Consider the following 17,974-nt stretch of genomic DNA (forward strand, 5'->3'; position numbering starts at 1 on the left):
TTATCCTGTCAAATGTCATTACCTTGAAGGATATAAGCAGCTAACAAGGCAGCATCCGACGTCTTACACAGGAGGCGGCCATGGTAGAGATCCCTTTTGATCTGTAGGAAGACTAAATACCTGGAGAGAAAACAGAACAAATTTTGAAGGATTTTTTTTACGGCTTTAAAGACATAAATATATAATGCACCACCTCTCAAAATCTTTGTCAGGACATTCTCACCACTTTAAAAAAAAATCTCTAAACATACTGTAGAACAAATATATTTTCCACTTCCCTGGAGACTCTTTCAAGTACTCCAACCTTGCACTGGTTTAAGACTCAATTCAAAACAATCTGTCAGTTTCCTCCTGGAGCTCAAAACAGAAAGGGCGCTTGGCAGGACAGCATGGGCGTCTCAGTGCTGGGCTTTGCAAGGAGCTGACTCCGGCCACTCCAATGCCAGACAATAAGATGGTGCCACTAGAGATGGGCACACAGTCACCTTTGTGCCCGAGGATCTTCAGAAATGGACTGAAGGGCGGAGGGTGGAAGGTACCCAGGAAGGGGTTCAGCCTCAGTTTGTCAGGACAATCTGTGCCTACGTGAAAGTAGCCTACAGGGGTCAATCAGATTCAAACAGAGGGTAAGAGGAGGTGCTGGTGAGGGAGCACACAGGTGGGGCAGAAACGATGGTCAATGTCTCTGCAGCCGGAGAAAGCTTTCACTGCAGCAGGAAGTGGGAAGTGAAGGCACTTCCGGCCTGCCCTTCCACGGGACCCTCCGTGCACGCATTCACGCTCACATCTGTGTGAGCCAGGTACAGGTACTACTCCCATTTTCCACCTAAAGAAGCCAAGACTTCAGTGGTTTTCCTGCTGAAACACACAACTAAGGAGCAGAGTCAGGAGTCAAGTGTGGAACTTGGCTCTTTGTCCTTATTCCTACGGCCCTTTTTGCACTGGTAAGGGCGTCTTGATTTCACCAGATGGATCATAGCACAATAGAATGGAACTGATGGCTTTCTGTTTTGGAATGGCTGCACAGGGAGTACGGTCTTCACTATCCATGATCTCAGGGGTCCCTTAAAGAGAGCAAAAGACAGCTGTGAGGGCAAAAGGGGCATCAATCCCTTGGATGGGTCACTGCCATGGTGGCCTCTTGGCTACAGAACATCGGAGGGGACCCAGCTGTGTGTTCACAGGTTCACGGACAGTGCACATCTCACATGGTTCAGGCTGATTCCCTCTTTCTGAGGATAAGTTTTGCTTGGTGATGGGCTCCTGATAACACAGCACAGCAGGATCAAGAGAGTTCAGCTCCTGGGACAAGGTCACAAAATCTATTTAGCTTCCTCCTCCTCCTTGCTTTCTTTGTGGTCACCCTCTCCACCTGAGGACACGTCATCAGCCCTAAACAGAAGCCCAGGTGAAGAGCAACCAAGGCCTCCTGGCTGTCCTGAGCCAGCAGGGAGCTGAAGCTTTCTGTTACTAGGCAACAGTACACCACCTGGAGGTGGCGTTTCCAGCCCCGGTCATGCCTTTGGATGGCTGCAGTCCTGGCCAGCCTCCTGACAGGTCCTGAGCTCACCAAGCTAAGCTGATCCTGAACTCACAACATACAGACACTCTGAGATAACACATGCTTGTGATTTTAAATAAGATCGTGTGTGTATGTGCGGGGGTGCACTGTTAACTAGATGGCAGACAGCTAGAACACATCCAGGGGAGTTATTGAAATGTAGTAAAATTTCCTTAAATTCTGCAAATCTGAACTAGAAAGAAATTGGGCCATGCATGAACAATTGGAGGTTTCCATACTTGTGTTTTCAGGTTGAAGAACCAGGATTCTGGGTCTGTTTGATCATACAAAGATGCCCCAGGAGACACAGGACTGAGACTGCAGCTTCTGGAAGGTGCTTGGGGGTGGGGTGTGCGAGTCTGATTGCCCTTGGCTGGAAGAGTCAGGAAAGTAGCACAGAGAAATGAAGGGGCCGTCAGACCGCCTTTCTTCCTTAGGCCTTGCAGAACCCACACATCAGTCAGATGCTGATGGGAGACGCTGAGTGTCAGGCCTACCTTGTCTCTACACCGCGTTAGAAGATCCCCAGGTGATCTTTTTATAGACATAATTTTAAGAAATGCTGCCTCAAGAACACTGAAAACCCTACCAGGATGGATTGCCTTCCTCAAATCCAAGGAAGATGAATATTTTAGTTTGAGAGTAAATAAGAACTCTTCCCCCTCCTCCCACCAACTCCTGTCTTAATGTTTGCTAAGAAAAAGTGAAGGAGGAAAGACATCCTAACAGGGTGAGCAATTAAGATGAATCTACCCGATCCAGCTTGTCTTCACTCTGCTTCCCACAGCAAAATGCCACAGGGCGTGTGGGAGCCGGCAGCGAGCGTTTTCTCTGCCTCTCACTGTTCCAACTTCCACCTTCCACAGGCTTGGCCCTTTCCTCATGGATTGCTGCCTGTGTCTGGATCCATGCCTCTGCTTGTCCAAGTCCCAGACTTGGGGACATTACATAGTGGGCTACAGGATAACATGGCTCTGGGCAGTGATTTCCAGTGTACAGGCTGGAACACTCTCCTGCAGGTGTCACCATCTGTGGGCCTGGGGCATTGAAAAAGTTCCCTGGAGAAATCAAGATTTGTTCTGCACTGAGAACCAGTGTGTCACAGAGCATCCTTATGCACAGGCACATGACAGCTCTTCAGGTGAGCTGGGATGGAACAACGGAGTAGGCGAGGTAAGAGTCCTTCTGCATTCTGGTGACAGGAGAGGTCAAGGGTAAGGTTGGGGGCATTCTTAAGCAATGGGAAAGGGTGGGGGCAAGTTAGCATCCTAAAGAAGCTGAGCAGACTTTAGGGGACAAAAAGAATTGAGCTCATTGAGGACTCCACCAACAGATTGGCAGGGAAACAGCAACATTAGGCTTCCCCATCCCTTTCCTGCCACAGTGGATTTTATCAAGCCCTGTGTTGTGCTCACTGGAAGAGCTAAGCAATGACTCAGAGTTGCTGGGCATGCAAATCTATTCTGCATGACTCACAGAGTCCACAGAACTATTCCTGAGGGAGCCTGACACGCTCTGCCTGCCTTGGGAAGACTACCTGGTGGCCCAAGGCTCTGCCACCTCAGTCACTGAGCATTGCCAGCAAGGGATCAGCCTTTGGGGCTGTCCCCATGGGCAGGCTGGGTGGGTTATCCAACTTAGAACCTTAGAACTGAAGTTATGGAGCCTAATTCCCTCACTCCATGACAGAGGAAACAGGGGTCCAGGAACATGGGGTGACTTGTCTGAGTGAAGCTCAGCTGGAATCCAGGACTCCTAGGCCTGGGCCCAGAGCTTTTTCTATCCCCATTATTAGTGACGAGGCTAGAAAGAAAAGGGTCCTAAAATAAGCTGAAACCAAAGAAGAAATCAGCTTGAGACCAGATTTAACATAATAAGCTTGATTAAAAAAAAAAAACACCTTTTTTCTTTTCTTTCAACTTTGCTTATTTCATTCTGGTCTTCAAAAGACTTTGCCTCACTTTTTTTTTTAAACAGGATGAAAAATAGAAATTTACAACACCATGAAGCTGAATAACATATTACTGGATATGATAGTCTCCATTACAGTTACTGTACATCCCCTCTTTTTTTTTTTTTTTAGTTAATTTGCTTACTTGAATTACAGTGAGTGAGTGAGTGAGAGAGAGAGAGAGAGAAAGAGAATACACCTCAGCAGGAAATTGGATCAGAAGCAGAGTAGCCAGGAGTTGAACCAACAACTCCATGAGAACCTGTGTCCCAAGTTATGCCTTAATGCACTGTGCCACAAAATCTGCTATTTTTATTTTGATTCTAGTTTTGTCCTAGAATCAGGATCAGAAAGTAATGGCCTGAAAAAAATCCAAGGAGAAGCTGAGCTTTACTGCAATATGGACATTTCTCCAAGGCCCTAGATTTGGTGTAGTGTTTTCTGATATCAGAGGGGAGGGAATGAATCCAGAAATAATTCCCGGGTTAGCGATTGTGAACTCTGGGAAGCGCTGGTGTCTCCTGCAGAGTTTTCCCCACAGGAGCATCTAGCCTCACTTCATTCAACAGACTCTCAGTGACTTTCTCTATTTCTTATAACACTTTCTCCCAACACTAAATCTGCTTAGTTTGTGTTCCTCCCCCATACTAGATCGTGAACTTGTAGGAGTCAGAGGACATGTTCTATCTACTTTTAACATTCTTCTGGGGTCAGTGCCATGGCATAGCAGGCTAAAGCTTTAGCTTTTGGTGTTGGCATTCCCTATGGGTGCTGCTTTGAATCCCAGTGGCTCCACTTTCAATCCAGTTCTGATTATGGCCTAGGAAAGCAGTGGAAAATGGCCCAAATTCTTGGAGCACCTGCCTCCATGTGGGAGACCTGAAAGAAGCTCCTGGCTCCTGGCCTACGAATGGTTCAGCTCTAGCCATTGCGGCTATTTAGGGAGTGAATCAGTGAATGAAAGATTGATCAATCCATCTCTCTCTCTCTCTCTCTCTCTCTGTAACTCTGCCTTTTAAGTAAAAATAAAGTTAATCCTTAACAAACATTTCTTCTAATGTTTAGGCAGAAGAACCACACTGAGTGGGGGTGTGGTGGGTTCAGCTACAGCTTGGGATACTCGTATTCAGTATCAGAAATTCTGTGATCAAGTCCCACCTCCACTTCTGGTCCAGCTTTCTGCTGTGTGTCTGAGAGCAGCAGAGGAGGGTTCAAGTCCTTGAGTCCCTGCCACCCCCATGGGAGACCCAGATGAGTCCTGGTTCATGGCCCCTGGTTTTTGGTCTGGCCCAGCCCTAACTATTGGTGACTGTTCCTAGAGTAAACCAGCAGACAGAAGATCTCTCTGTGCCTTTCAATTAGACAAACACATAGATTTTAAAAACAGAAATGATATTTCTTGAAACTCACTTAAAAATATTCTTTTGGGGCCAGTGCAGTGTCATAGCAAATTAAGCCTTTGCCTGTGGTGCTGGCATCCTATAGAGGCAGTGGTTTGTGTCCCAATTGCTCCACTTCTTTCAAACTAACTCCCTGCTTGCAGGCTGAAAAAGCAGTTGAGGATGGTCCACATTCTTAGGCCCCTGTACCCACATGGGAGAACCAGAAGAAGCTCTTGACTCCAGGCTTTGGACTGGCCAAACTCCTGTCTTTGCAGCAATTTGGGCAGTGAGCAAGCAGCTAGAACACCTCTCTCTGTAATTCTTTCAACTGAAATAAATAAATCCTTCAAAAAATATTCCTCTGGGTACATACAGTGTGTGCTTATGCATCCATGTCTGATACTTATTCTATGGGCTAGGGACTGTTAACCTAGCAGGGAGCAAAACAGAGGTCCTGTTTCATAAAGTTTACATTCCAATGTGGGAACAGACAACAAAATCACAGCAAACAAACTATCATGTTGACTCACATCCCCTGAGAACTTGTAGTGTGTTCCACAACTCTGCAAGGGACAGCGTTTCCAATTCCTCTTCAATGGATGAGGAAGTTGAGTGTTGAGATATTGATGATGCTTGCCTTCTGCCACAGCTAGTTAAAGGATGACATGGGATTGAAACCCCGGTTGTTTTGGGTTTCTTAGCTCAGGGCTCAGCCAACTACAGCCCACTGCCCTAGCTTCCAATGAAATAAGATTCTATTGGAACTCAGTGATGTATCACCTATGGCTGCTTTCCCACTGCCATGATAGAACTCAGTAGTTGTGATAGAGACCATATGGTCTCAATTGCCCAACATTCTTTCTACCTGCCTCTTTATGCAAACTTTACTAAATCATTTTACTCTAAGCTATGCTTGAATGATACTCATTGAAAGAATAATAGAGAATGGCCCTATTCATATCTATATCTATCTATCTATATTCATTCATTCTAGTCTTTTTTTTTTCAAGCAACTGCTGTGCACCAGACATTCTGCTCCCTCAGAAGATGCAGCTCCATCTGGACTCGGTTTCCTTCCATTTCTTGATCTTTCCAAAGAGTTCATACACTTGCAGTCTCATGAGAGCTAAATCTGTTGAGTGACTAATCCCCCATCTTCTCTGCCTCATCTCTGGCCTAGGCAAGAAAATCTATTTATTACTTTGGGAAAAAAAATGACAAGAGAAATTAATCAGGATTTGGAAACTAAATTTATCATCTGGGAAACATCCAAGAGATAAATCGAAGCCCAGTCCTTTATTTCCGTCTTCATCCTCTTCCCTCAGCTTGGCTTTATGGGAGTGGCTGAGACAGCAGTGAAATTTAGGACCAATATTGCCAGGAAGAAATCACACACACACACACACACACACACACACACACACACACACACACACACACACACCCACACACACACACACACACACCCACACACACCCACACACACACACACCCACACACACCCACACCCCAAATTAATTTGGCAACAAGGTAGGTGGGATGAAGCGCTCTAAGCCAGGAATGAATTACAGGTGTTGAGTGAAGCCAGGGCAGATAGCCACTCTCTTTAGATCAGTAGGGATATGAATGGGCAGAAAGATGTGGCTAATCCCATGGTCTTGTAGAATGCTCCAGACTCAGGGAGAAATCAAAGCTATCTATCAGGTCTGGCTATTCTGGGGTTCCTACTCCTGATGACTGAAAATAGGGAAAGAAGGGTGATGAGGAGGAAAATGAGGAAAAAACTGGCCAAGATGGTTAGCACAAACATGAACACATTGAGAGAGGAGCTCACACATTTTCCAATGTCCTTGAAGTCTGCTGACGTGGTGAGGAATCTGGCCTGAGTCTTAATGTTACATGAACATGGACCATGAAATCAACCTGGCAGCAAACACGCAGGGCCTTTTCTCAGTACAAGGCTCATTGAGGATGCATCAAATAGGGCATGCCCTTATGGTAGTGGCTAATCCTCCCAGTAATTCAAGGAAGTGGATACTGCTATCCCCATTTCATAAACTGAAGAATCCAAAGGCCAGAGAGGTTAAATATACATACAAGGCCATCCAGTCAAGAGTGATATAGTAGGATCTAGGTTCCCTGGTCTATGCTGCTTCTTGGGTAAGAGGATGTGTACATCAATAAAACAGAGGGACAATCAGAAATATAGAAAACTGGTGCTGGTGCTGTGCCTTAGCAGTTAAACTCCTGCCTGCAGTGCCGGAATCCCATATGGGCACCAGTTCACATCCTAAAAGCTTCACCTTTTAAAGGATTAAAAACATATATTTTAAATTTTATTTTTATTTGAAAGGCATGTTTTATCAAGAGAAGAGGAGACATAGACAGAGATTGTTCATCTACTGGTTTGCTCCCCATACGGCTGCAACAGCCACAGTTGAGTCGATTTGAAGCCAGGAGCTTCCTCTGGGTCCCAGTGTGATCAACGATTCCAAGGACTTGAACCATCTTCTACTGCCTTCCCAGGCCTAGCAGGTTGCTGCACTGGAAGTGGAACAGCTAAGACTACAACTGGTGTTCATACAGGATGCTAGTGCTACAAATGGAGGATTAGCCTGCCATGTCACCATGCTGTCTCCTGCCTTACTTCTGATGCAGTTTCCTGCTTTTGTGCCAGAAAAGCCCTGGAGTATGGTACAAGAATTTTGGATGCTGCATACACATGGAAAACCTGGAGGAAGCTCTTGGCTCCTTGTTTGGCCATGGTAGCCATATAGGGGAAGAAAGAGCAGAGCCTCTGTCTGTGATGTAGGCATCCCATATGGATACCTGTTTGCATCCCATTATTCCACTTCTGATCTAGCTCTCTGTTTATGGCCTGGGAAATCAGCAGAAGATGGCCCAAGTCCTTGGGCCCCTGCATCCACATGGGAGATCCAGAAGCAGTGCTCGGATCCTGGCTTCAGATTAACTCAGCTCTGACCATTGAGGTATTTTGGGGAGTGAATCAACAGATGGAAGATCTTTCTCTGTAACTCTGTCTTTCCAACAAAAACAAAGAAATATTTTTAAAAAGTTCATTTTAAGGGCTACCATAACCGTGTATGTTTATCCTCCATTTGAATTAGAAAGCCGTGTGTCTGTGGTGAGCTCAGTGGCAGCTTAACTAAGTTGTGTCTGATGATCCTTTTCACTGCCACTGTTGGTCTGATGAATTAGAGACGGATGGTGTTAAGAGGTAAGTTGCCAGGATCTCAAAACAGGATATGACGAGTTTGTTCCTCTATGTGGACACCGGTGCAAACTCACTCATGTGTCTGTCAACACAGAGGAGCCCAGAGCCAGGCAGACACTCTGGAGGTCACGAGCAGTACAGACTAGCACTTTTGTTCAAGTTGTTAAATATGGTGGTTCTACCCCCTTTCACACACTGAAAGTCACAGGCTCGCTTGTTAACATGGGTGGGTTCAGTTTTCAGAAACAAGCTAGGAGTGGCATCCTTTTGCCATGTGGATGAGCACAGCCTGCAGTTTCTGTGCCAGGTAAGGAGCATGGAGGGCTGATATTGCAGCACTGCTGGTTACAATCCCAGCTGCTCAATTTTCAATTCAGCTCCCTACTAATGTGCTGAGGCAGGCAGCAGAAGGTGGCCCATGTGCTGGGGTCCCAGTCGGGGTTCTGTATGGAGTTCTAGGCTCTTGACTTTGGCCTGGTCCTGCCCTAATCATCTGCAGAGTGAACTAGTGGATGGAAGCTTGTTCTTGTTCTTTGTTCTCTCCCCCCCCCCATAGCCTTGATTTTCAAATAAATTTTAAAATAAGTAAATAAATAAAGGAGCATGAGGTTGTAGTTATACATCTTCCTGCTGTCAGTGCTGCAGAGCAGCAGGTGCCCACTGCCCACTGCCCTGTTCCCCTGCAGGAAACAACCTTCTAGATCCTTCTGACACCCTCAGAAAAGGATTTCCACTAATCTCCCCTGGGGCTCATGGGGGAAAAGTCACCTTCCTTTCCTGTCTCACTCTCCTCTTTCTCTTCTTTCCCTAATACCTGAGTCTCCTTCTTAGAGAAGCTTCTGCAGCTTCTATGCTGCCCTTTTCACCTGACAGGAGCCAGCAACACGTTACTCGGAACAGGAAACGAAGGTAATCCCATGGCCCAGCTCTTTAGAATTTTCCCGTGAAACTCAGAACCTAGAAGACTTGCACTAATCTCATCCCCGTCCACACCATCCCTAAGGTCGTAGCAAGCGGATGAGAGCTGGCAGTGCCATCTCTATCCCAGCTTGGGGATTCCTGGGCATGACCCCTTTATGGATCATTATATCTGCCACAAGTGTGTAACATCAAGGTTTGGCTTCTAAGCGAAGCGTTTCTAACAGGAAAGGTAGGGGTCCCTGAGTCTCCGAGCTGTGACTTTCCAGGAGAGTTTGACTCAGATGCACACACCTGTGGAGAAGCTTTGAAGCTAATATTCAGGGGCCCTCTTGTAGGATGACTGCGGGTATAAAGGTTTCTCTGCCATCCTCAAGTGGCGCTGGATGAGACAGGATTTGGCTCACACAGCTGTCCGCCTTCTTCAGAACATAATCCCCACAATAAAGAGTTCAGCACGGACCTGCTCCAACAGCCCACTAGAGTTTACCCATTTGGATTTTAAGTTCTCAGCACTTCCTGGCTCGTCTTTCAGTGTTATGCCTCAGTGCTGTCATCGTGCCACCAAAATCTATTTTCAGCTTCCAGAGAAAGTTGTAACAGAGCCCTCTCCCCAAAATGTCCACGGCGACCACATCGTACGAAAGATGGAAAAAAAAATGCCTTTGATTACTTTGTGGCTCCAGCTCTCCCGGAGGGTGACCAGTTGGAGATGAAGTGTTCACACATCCTGAAGGAAAGCAGCTCAGTCTACTGCAGTTCCTCTGAGCGGTAGCAGAGGCAAAAGGAGGGTGCACACGGAATGCAGAAGGGGTGACATGTAGGGAGAGCTCCTTGCCTGTGGGAGTTCAGAGCTTCTCAGAGGATATAGAGGTCAGTGTGGCCCTGTTCTATCCTGTCTGTCAGCTCTCAGTGGCTAGCGGCAGTGAGCTCAGCCTCACCTGGTTATTTCTTCTTTCAGGGCAGCAGGGTCTGCTGGGTAAAACTTCACTCGGAAGCACATGGTGAATGGAGGCTGGGCTGCAGAGATAAAGAGGGGTCCATCAGGGGAGATCCTGTCCCCAGGGGTGAGTGGGCTCCCCTCCCCACCAGCAAGCATGGGTCTCTGAGCCATCAGAAGAATCCCTTCACATGTTTAGGGCTGACTTCTACCCAGAGTGGTGGGAAGTCACCATACAGACAAGGGGGAGCTTTGATCCCACTTGCACCCACCCCAGGGGCGAGGCTTCGCTGTTTGCATGCAGAACACTTACATCTCAGCTGCTTCACCACAGACTTGGTAAACTCCAACCAATGCTGAAACAGAACACAGAACAGCAAAACCCTAATGAGAAGCAGTGTCAAACACAACTTGCATCCTATTTAAATTACCAGACTGTAGCCTAGAGTGAAAGCAGCCCCAAAGCTTGTGAAACAGATTTGGAGAGTAAAGAGTGATATGAAATAAGCTCCCCACGGAGCCAGCTGTGAAGGGAGGGTGGTTCCAGCCTCAGATGCCATTTCTGGGCCTCTCTGGAAATGCTGCCTTCTGCAGCAGGTGCCAACATCCTGTGCCATGTTTCTGGGGGTGCCAGCAGGCATGAATGACTGTGTGGATGCGTGGCAGGGACAAAGTGCCACTTGGCTAGAATGTAGGAAGAACAGTGACTTTGATGAGCACTGTGTGTTTATACCATGTGCCAACATTTTGGGGGGAGGGGGCAGAAGAGTGTAGCCAGAGGCTTTTAGTGGCAGTTCTAGAAAATACTGACATGCGGAACTTTCACAGATATGGTGAAGGCAGGGGTGGCTTCTCAAACATCTTTGAACAACGTAGGTTTTGCCAGCCTTTGTGTAAACTCGTATTTAGGATTCTTTGGCATCCAGGCACATTTAAAGTCCTGGAATCTTGTAAGATGCTGAGCTGTAAGCAATGCACACGATGGCATGCTGTCTCCCTTGATTTTCAAAAGTAGATCCAGCATTTTAGATTTTTTTTTACATGGTACTTATGTTTGGGGGGAGGCAAAATGAGCTCATTCTGTATCTGTTTCTCAACTCTACATTGAGTACTTGAAAAAATTCATTATTGACATTTGTTGCTTTTATGTTACTCAGCAGCCAATTTGTAGAGAGCTAAATCTGCTATTATTTGGCGTTTATCTGGAAGTAGCTGAGTTCCACTAGGTACAAGCTCAGTGAGGACAAGAAATCGTCGTCTTCAGCAACGTATCACTAACGTCCTGGCACAGGGCTCCACATGTAGCTGTTGAACGGCCAAGGGGCCAGGTCCACACTTGTCTCTTTCCTGGCTGCAACTAGCCAGTATAATGTCTTGGCAGAAACTCCCTCTGGCAGGAAAGCAGCCAGGGCCATGCAGACAGCATCCTGGCCTCCCTCGGCTCCCAGCTCTCACCTTCTGGGCTGGGCTGTGGGTCATGCAGTTAATGGACCCACTAAGAGCCAGTTCTTCCGTCAGCTCCACATGGATAATCCGGGCTGACATTCTGCTCTCTTGCTTCCTCTGATCCGAGTTCCCACGAGGCTGGCAACTCATTATAGCCACTCAATGTGGTTAAGAGGTCCTTCTCACATTACACAGCCCACCGCGGCTCGGCTTCACGGGGAGGCAAAGGCTAGAGATGAAATTGCACAGAAACAACTGGGGTTCCAGGTTGTGCCTGTGAGAGCAGGTGAGCAGAACAAGGCAAGCAGCAAGGGACTCAGCAAACAGATTTCCTTTATAGATGCTAGATGGAGAGATGAAAAGAACTAAACAAAGGAAAGTAAAATTTCAGAGGGATGACTGCGTTAGCAGAAGGTGGGTGGAGTTGAATGACAAGAGGCTATCCCTTTGGCAATAGCTGGAGAGAACACATTAGTTTTTAACTGTAGTCAGAGCTCAAGAGAAGATTACAGCTAGAGATTAGGAAAGGAATGGAAAGCTACATCAGCCAGTCCAAAGGATTTTAAGGGCTGAGCAGAAAAATACTGAGATGATCTGAAGAACCAAAGAACACTTCAAAAGTGATCTTTTGAAGATGCCTGGCTAAACCTAGGTCCCCGAAGCAGCAGCAAATTGCTAATGTGGGATGGAAAAGGAGAGAAGGATCTGTTTGATATTTGGGTAAATGGGCCAGTGTAACAGTTTTCAGATTTTGAGGGCTTGAATGGGTCCAAAGCAGAGGATGAAAGCAGCAGAGGTGTTGGATAAGAGCAAGAACACCGGGGAGGGGAGGGAGAGACTGGCAAAGTTTCCAGACCCCTGGAGTCTCCCGAGGAGCCAGTCGTGACGTGGGTTGGATGTGACTGCCTCAGAACCCAGGGAGGAGGTTTATTTTGGGTCTTACACCTTGAAAGAACCATGCAACTCATCTCTTCCATCTTCCCCCTAAATCAGTGGATCTAGGAAAAATAATTGTTTGAAAAATCTTTTTAAAAATGCAGAGGAAAGAAACAGACTTCTCACGCACTGGTTCAGTCCCCAAATGCTGCACAGAAGCCAGAAGTCTGGATCTCAGTCCCGGCCCAGGATTTAACTCTGCAGGTGGCCGACAACCCAAGCATTTCAGCCATTGCTTGCTGTTGGTTCCGGGAATACACATTAGCAGGGAGCTGAGTCAGAAGCAGAGCCGGGACTTGAACCCTGGCACTGTGACATGGGATATGGGCATTCTAAGAGGCACTGGAACTGCTAACACAAATGCTCGCTCCAGAATAATTCTTTACAGCTCTATTTCTCCACAACTCCTGCCAATTTACTCTCTCGGACCCCTCCCTTGATGCCCAGAGTCACATCTTTCATGGATGCAACATGAAGTCTGAGAGACCATGAGCAGAGTGGAATCAAGCAAGACTCTGAGCTTGGACTGGACTGTCAGCTACAACGGGCAATCTTCACTTCACCTGCAGAGGCTTTAAGGTACTCTTCTGGACAATGGGTTTATAACAATATGTTATGTTATATATTCATCTTGTTTGTTTTAAGGATTAAGTGAAATAACACACAATGCTAGTACAATTCAGAGCACTAAGTACTAGTAATAAAGGACGATTTTTCCATAATTACATAAAAGTGGATTTAAAAGGTGAGTTCATCACATTGCAAAAAATATAAAATACATGTTTTATGAGGAGTTCCTCAAAAAAGTTCATAAATAATACATATTATGAAAAAGTACCCATGGGTTTCAAAATTTATACCCCCAAATAAAGAAAAAAAATTAAAAGATTCCATTTCTTCACAAACTTTTTATCATTTGTTTTCATTTTTCTTTGAAAAAGACAAAAAGACTACTACATGCTGCTTCATTAGTCAGAAGGCTGTGACAGCCAGGGCTGGGCCAGGTGGAGGCCAGGAGCCTGGGCCTCTCTCTAGGTCTCCCTCGTGGGTGGCAGGGGCTCAAGCGTTTTAGTCTTCTACTGTTACCTGCAAGGATGCATTAACGGGAAGCTGGGTTGGAAGCAGAGCAGCTGGGACTCGACCCAGCACTCCGTGTGGGTTGGGAGCACTCCAAGTGGCAGCTAGTCCACTGTACCATGATGGCGGCTACATCTCTTTCCCATCACTTGTCTCTTTTTAGCTTCTTCTCCAAGTGATCTTTTTTTGGGAAGATTTATTTATTTATTTGTTTGTTTATTCATTTGTTTATTATAGGAAAGCCAGATACATACAGGAGGAGAGACAGAGAGGAAGATCTTCCATCTGCTGATTTACTCCCCAAGCGGCTACAACAGCCTGTGCTGCGCTGATCCAAAGCCAGGAGCCAGGAGCTTCTTCTGGGTCTCTCACGGGAGGGCAAGGTCCCAAAGTTTTGGGCCATGCTCAACTGCTTTCCCAGGCCACAAGCAGGAAGTTGGATGGGAAGTGGGGCCATTGCGATTAGAACCGGTGTCCATTTGGGATCCCGGCACATGAAAGGTAAGGACCTTAGCTGCTAGGCTACTGCACTGGGCCCTCCATGTGATCTTTATCACTTAAAATACTCTCCTCGTGCATATACTAACATCCACGTCCTAACTAAAGAATAATATTTTGCATTTTTCTCCATATACCACCACCTTTATGTGACATCAGGAAGTTGATGCAAATGATCTAAGGAGAGAAAGCTCAGACTAAACAAACACCATTTGTAAACACTGTCCTTCGTCAGATATTGAATGTGCAGCATGGGCAGACATGTAGCTTCCTGTTTTCATGGTTCTTTTTGTGGTCTAAGACCCAGAATCAGGAGCATAAGTCAAAGGAGAAGAGCCATTTTAAAGCAAGGGCTGGTCTTGTCCCTAACCACAGCTTACTATAGAAAGTGCTTTGACACCTTCTCAAACTCTTGCATTTAGAAACAGCCATGTAATATATTTTTGATCAATGAGATACAGGAAGAAATCTTTTAGAGAGAGCTTACCTTTGCAAATAAAAAAAGTAAAACTTTAAAAAAAAAAAAAAGAAAGTGCTTTGAGACAGCAGACGGCACATGTGGGCCCACAGGAGGGGGGAGTAGGAGATTTCGGGAAGAATGAGAAGTCAGCCCAAGATTTCAAGTGTAAAAAAGAGTTAGCCAGAAGAAACGTGCAGAACATGGAGAACGGAGGAAAAGGGGGGGGAATGTTCAGGCAGCTGACATGTATAGGTGAAGGCCTTGAGACAAGGCAGTGGGCCATGGTGCTGCCTGGACCACAGCAGAGCAGAGACGGGTCAGGAGAGATGGAGCTGGAAACGAATGTAGGGAGTGTGGGATCATAAGTCCATTCCTGTGTAGTGTCTGCAATCCCAGTTCTTGTCAATGCCAGGTCTGCAAAGCTGCAAGAACTGTGGGATGGCCAAGGTGCTGAGAGGCCCAGGTCAGCTGGGCTCCACCTCTGCCTTTCCTTGATCTGGTTGGTATGGCACCTGGGGCGGAGCCCTTCCTAACCAGAACAACGTGGTTCAGCTCCCTTTAACTAGACAGCGGGCAAGGAGAGGCTCCCAGTGTGACATGGGCTGTGATCCCACACCACCAGTCTGAGCACTCTGCCTTCAACTGGACAACTTCAGGCAAGTCACTCAAGCTGTGTAGGCTCTCATTTTGGCATCCATAAAATGATTGGCTTCTCTGGGGGAGTTCTAGCAACAGTGCCCTCCAGGCGAACATTAAGATTTGAAGGGATGACATTCAACTCTTGGGTCTAGCAAGGAGGAACTCTTAAAAATGAGCGATAGTTTAAGGTCTCAAGCTTTTTGAGTAACCCTGTCACCCTGGTGCTCTGAAAACTGACTTACCCGCTGCTTATCTGGGTCCACAAAGCGGATTCCAAAATAGTCTTTCTCAAGCAGGTTCAGGTGGTGGCAAAGAAGGTCAAACAGGTACTGGCCTTTGGCATCTCTCTGTAACAAAAGCAAGCCCCGGGGAGAAATGAGTGAGTTTCTGCAGTGGAGTCCTGTTTTGTGGAGTCACTAACAACTCTTTCTCATTGCCACAAGAGGGCTCATGTTGGCACCGATGTACTCTGAGGTGTGATGTGTTACATATTCTCTGCCAGTCTGAGATGTCAGGCACCTGAAAGAATCCACGTGCCCTCCCACCACACAGGCATTAAGGAGGCCCAGTTCCAATCAGGAATGTGGCCTATCTGGTCTTCAGGCTAGAAAGCCACTCTGTCTGGTCTTGCCAAAGCAACTGCAATTGGGACCTGAAATCCAGTAAGTCCATAAAAGCAGGCTAATTTTTTAAAAAAAGATTTATTTATTTTTACTGCAAAGTCAGATATACAGAGAGGAGGAGAGACAGAGAGGAAGATCTTCCATCCGATGATTCACTCCCCAAGTGAGTGCAATAGCTAGAGTTGCACCAATCAGAAGCCAGGAGCCTCTTCCAGGTCTCCCATGCAGGTGCAGGGTCCCAAGGCTTTGGGCTGTCCTCAACTGCTTTCCCAGGCCACAAGCAGGGAGCTGGATGGGAAGCAGGGCCACGGGATTAGAACCGGTGCCCATGTGGGATTCCGGTGCATTCAAGGCAAGGACTTTAGCTGCTAGGCCACTGCACCGGGCCCTAGCAGGCTGATTTTTTTTAAGTTGATCATTTTCTATGGCCTGTAAATGATGTTGCTAATATCCAAATGGACACTGGTAGAAGAAACGTTCCCTATCCCTGTGGAAGTAGAAAAGTTTCTACAAGTAGTGGGAGTAGAGAATTCCAATGTGTAGACTATAGGGGGAATGACACCAAGTCCAGCTGGCTCTGCCAATAAAGTGTATTTCAAATGCCTCTACTTGTCTTACCCCTATTACCAACTCCATAAGTCAGGCCACCACTCTCTCACAACAGCTACTGCCACAGCCATCTAGCTGAATCTCGGCCTCTGTTCTTGCCTTCTTCACTTCATTCATTCCACAGCAACCACATGAGCACAACTTAAATGTAATAACTAAACACACACACACACACACATGCACACGCACACATGCACACGCACACACACTGAGGTTTGAGCATGTAATACAAGCACATTGTTAAGACACTGAAACACACAGATGACTACACTATGAAGAGTAAGCCTGGGCCAGCAATGTAGAGTTCCAGCATTTTGGTTCCAGTCATGGCAGCTCGGCTCCCAATTTGGCTGCCCGCTCATGTGCCTGGGGAAGCAGCAGAGATGCCCACGTGCTTGGACCCTGCCACCCATGTGGGAGGTCCAGATCCAGTTCCTGTCTTCTGGCTTTTCCTGGCTTATACCTGGCCATCCTGGCCATTTGGGGAGTAAACCAGCCAACAGCTCTCCCTTCTCTCTTTCCCTTCTATCTCTCTAACTCTGCCTTTCAAATGAGTTCATTTTTTTTTGTTTTGGTTTGTTTTTGTTTTTTTTTTTTAAAGAAGTGTAAGCCTTTCTTCTACTTTAGTCACCCTGGCCTGTTCCCCTCCCCTGAGGCAATCGCTTACCTGTTCTCAATCTCTGTGCTTTCTTTCACATGTGATATTTCATACATTAACAGCCCTATTCAACACCTCTTCTTCTAAAAACACATTTCTAGCATATTTTTGTGCTCTTTATCTTTTTTTTTTCCTTCCACTTGGGATAAATCTTTCAGTAACTGCAGTTATTGACAGGTCCCTGAGTTTTTAACTGCTGCATACCAGTGTAAACAACCTATACTGGGCCCAGCACGGTGACCTAGTAAAGTCCTCGCCTTGAACATGCCGGGATCCCATATGGGCACCAGTTCTAATCTCAGCAGGCCCACTTCCCATCCAGCTCCCTGCTTGTGTCATGGGAAAGCAGTTGAGGACGGCCCAAAGCCTTGGGACCCTGCACCCATGTGGGAGACCCAGAAGAGGCTCCTGGCTCCTGATCAGCTCAGCATGGATTGTTGCGGTCACTTGGAGAGTGAATCATTGGATGGAAGATCTTCCTTTCTGTCTTTCCTTCTCTCTGTATAAATCTGACTTTGCAATAAAAGTAAATAAATCTTTTTTTTTTTTTAAAAAAAAAACCCTCTACTTATTTACCCAGTTCTGTATTGATGGAATTTGTTTCTAATCAGTTATTACAATCCACACAGCTGTGAATCCCCAACAATCTTTAGGTATGCTATTCATCTATGTTTGATGGTGCTGGTTTCTTCCCACTGTTCTGGGGATTAAATCTAAACTTGGACAGTGGCCTCTATTGCCTTGCATTGCCTGGTTCCTTCCTCTTCTCTGAACTTACCCCCGTTCTTCCTTCTTGCCACTCTCTGTTTCAGAACACGCCAAGGCTTCTCTCGGCCTCTCTGTGCTCCTTCTGCCTCATACTGTTTTCCTGCAGCTCTGCTCCCACCCCTTGAGATCTCAGCTCCAATAGCATCTCTGCAGAAAAACCTTCCCTTGTAGAATGTTTTTTTTTCCTGTGACTTTCCATGCCATTATTGTTTATGACCTTGACAGCACTTAACTAAAGTCTGTAGTTGTCTTACTGATCTGCTCATGTATTCA

The 17,974-nt window shown here is 46.5% G+C and overlaps 1 protein-coding gene across 2 annotated transcripts in view; it reads right to left on the bottom strand.

The window, feature by feature from the left end:
* FRMD5 (FERM domain containing 5) overlaps positions 1-17,974 on the bottom strand; it is a 311,056-nt gene that overhangs the window by 24,496 nt on the left and 268,586 nt on the right. For both annotated transcript variants that reach the window (XM_040968940.1, XM_040968939.1), the window contains exons 2-5: positions 15,286-15,390; positions 10,301-10,343; positions 9,989-10,067; positions 23-120 (exon numbers count right to left, since the gene is read on the bottom strand). In XM_040968940.1, coding sequence (XP_040824874.1) covers positions 23-120; positions 9,989-10,067; positions 10,301-10,343; positions 15,286-15,390 — 325 coding nt within the window. The remainder of the gene's footprint in view (positions 1-22; positions 121-9,988; positions 10,068-10,300; positions 10,344-15,285; positions 15,391-17,974) is intronic.

The sequence above is a fragment of the Ochotona curzoniae genome, unplaced genomic scaffold (assembly GCF_017591425.1).
Source record: "Ochotona curzoniae isolate NIBS_2020 unplaced genomic scaffold, NIBS_Ocur_1.0 scaffold_4701, whole genome shotgun sequence".
NCBI classification, from domain to species: domain Eukaryota; kingdom Metazoa; phylum Chordata; class Mammalia; order Lagomorpha; family Ochotonidae; genus Ochotona; species Ochotona curzoniae.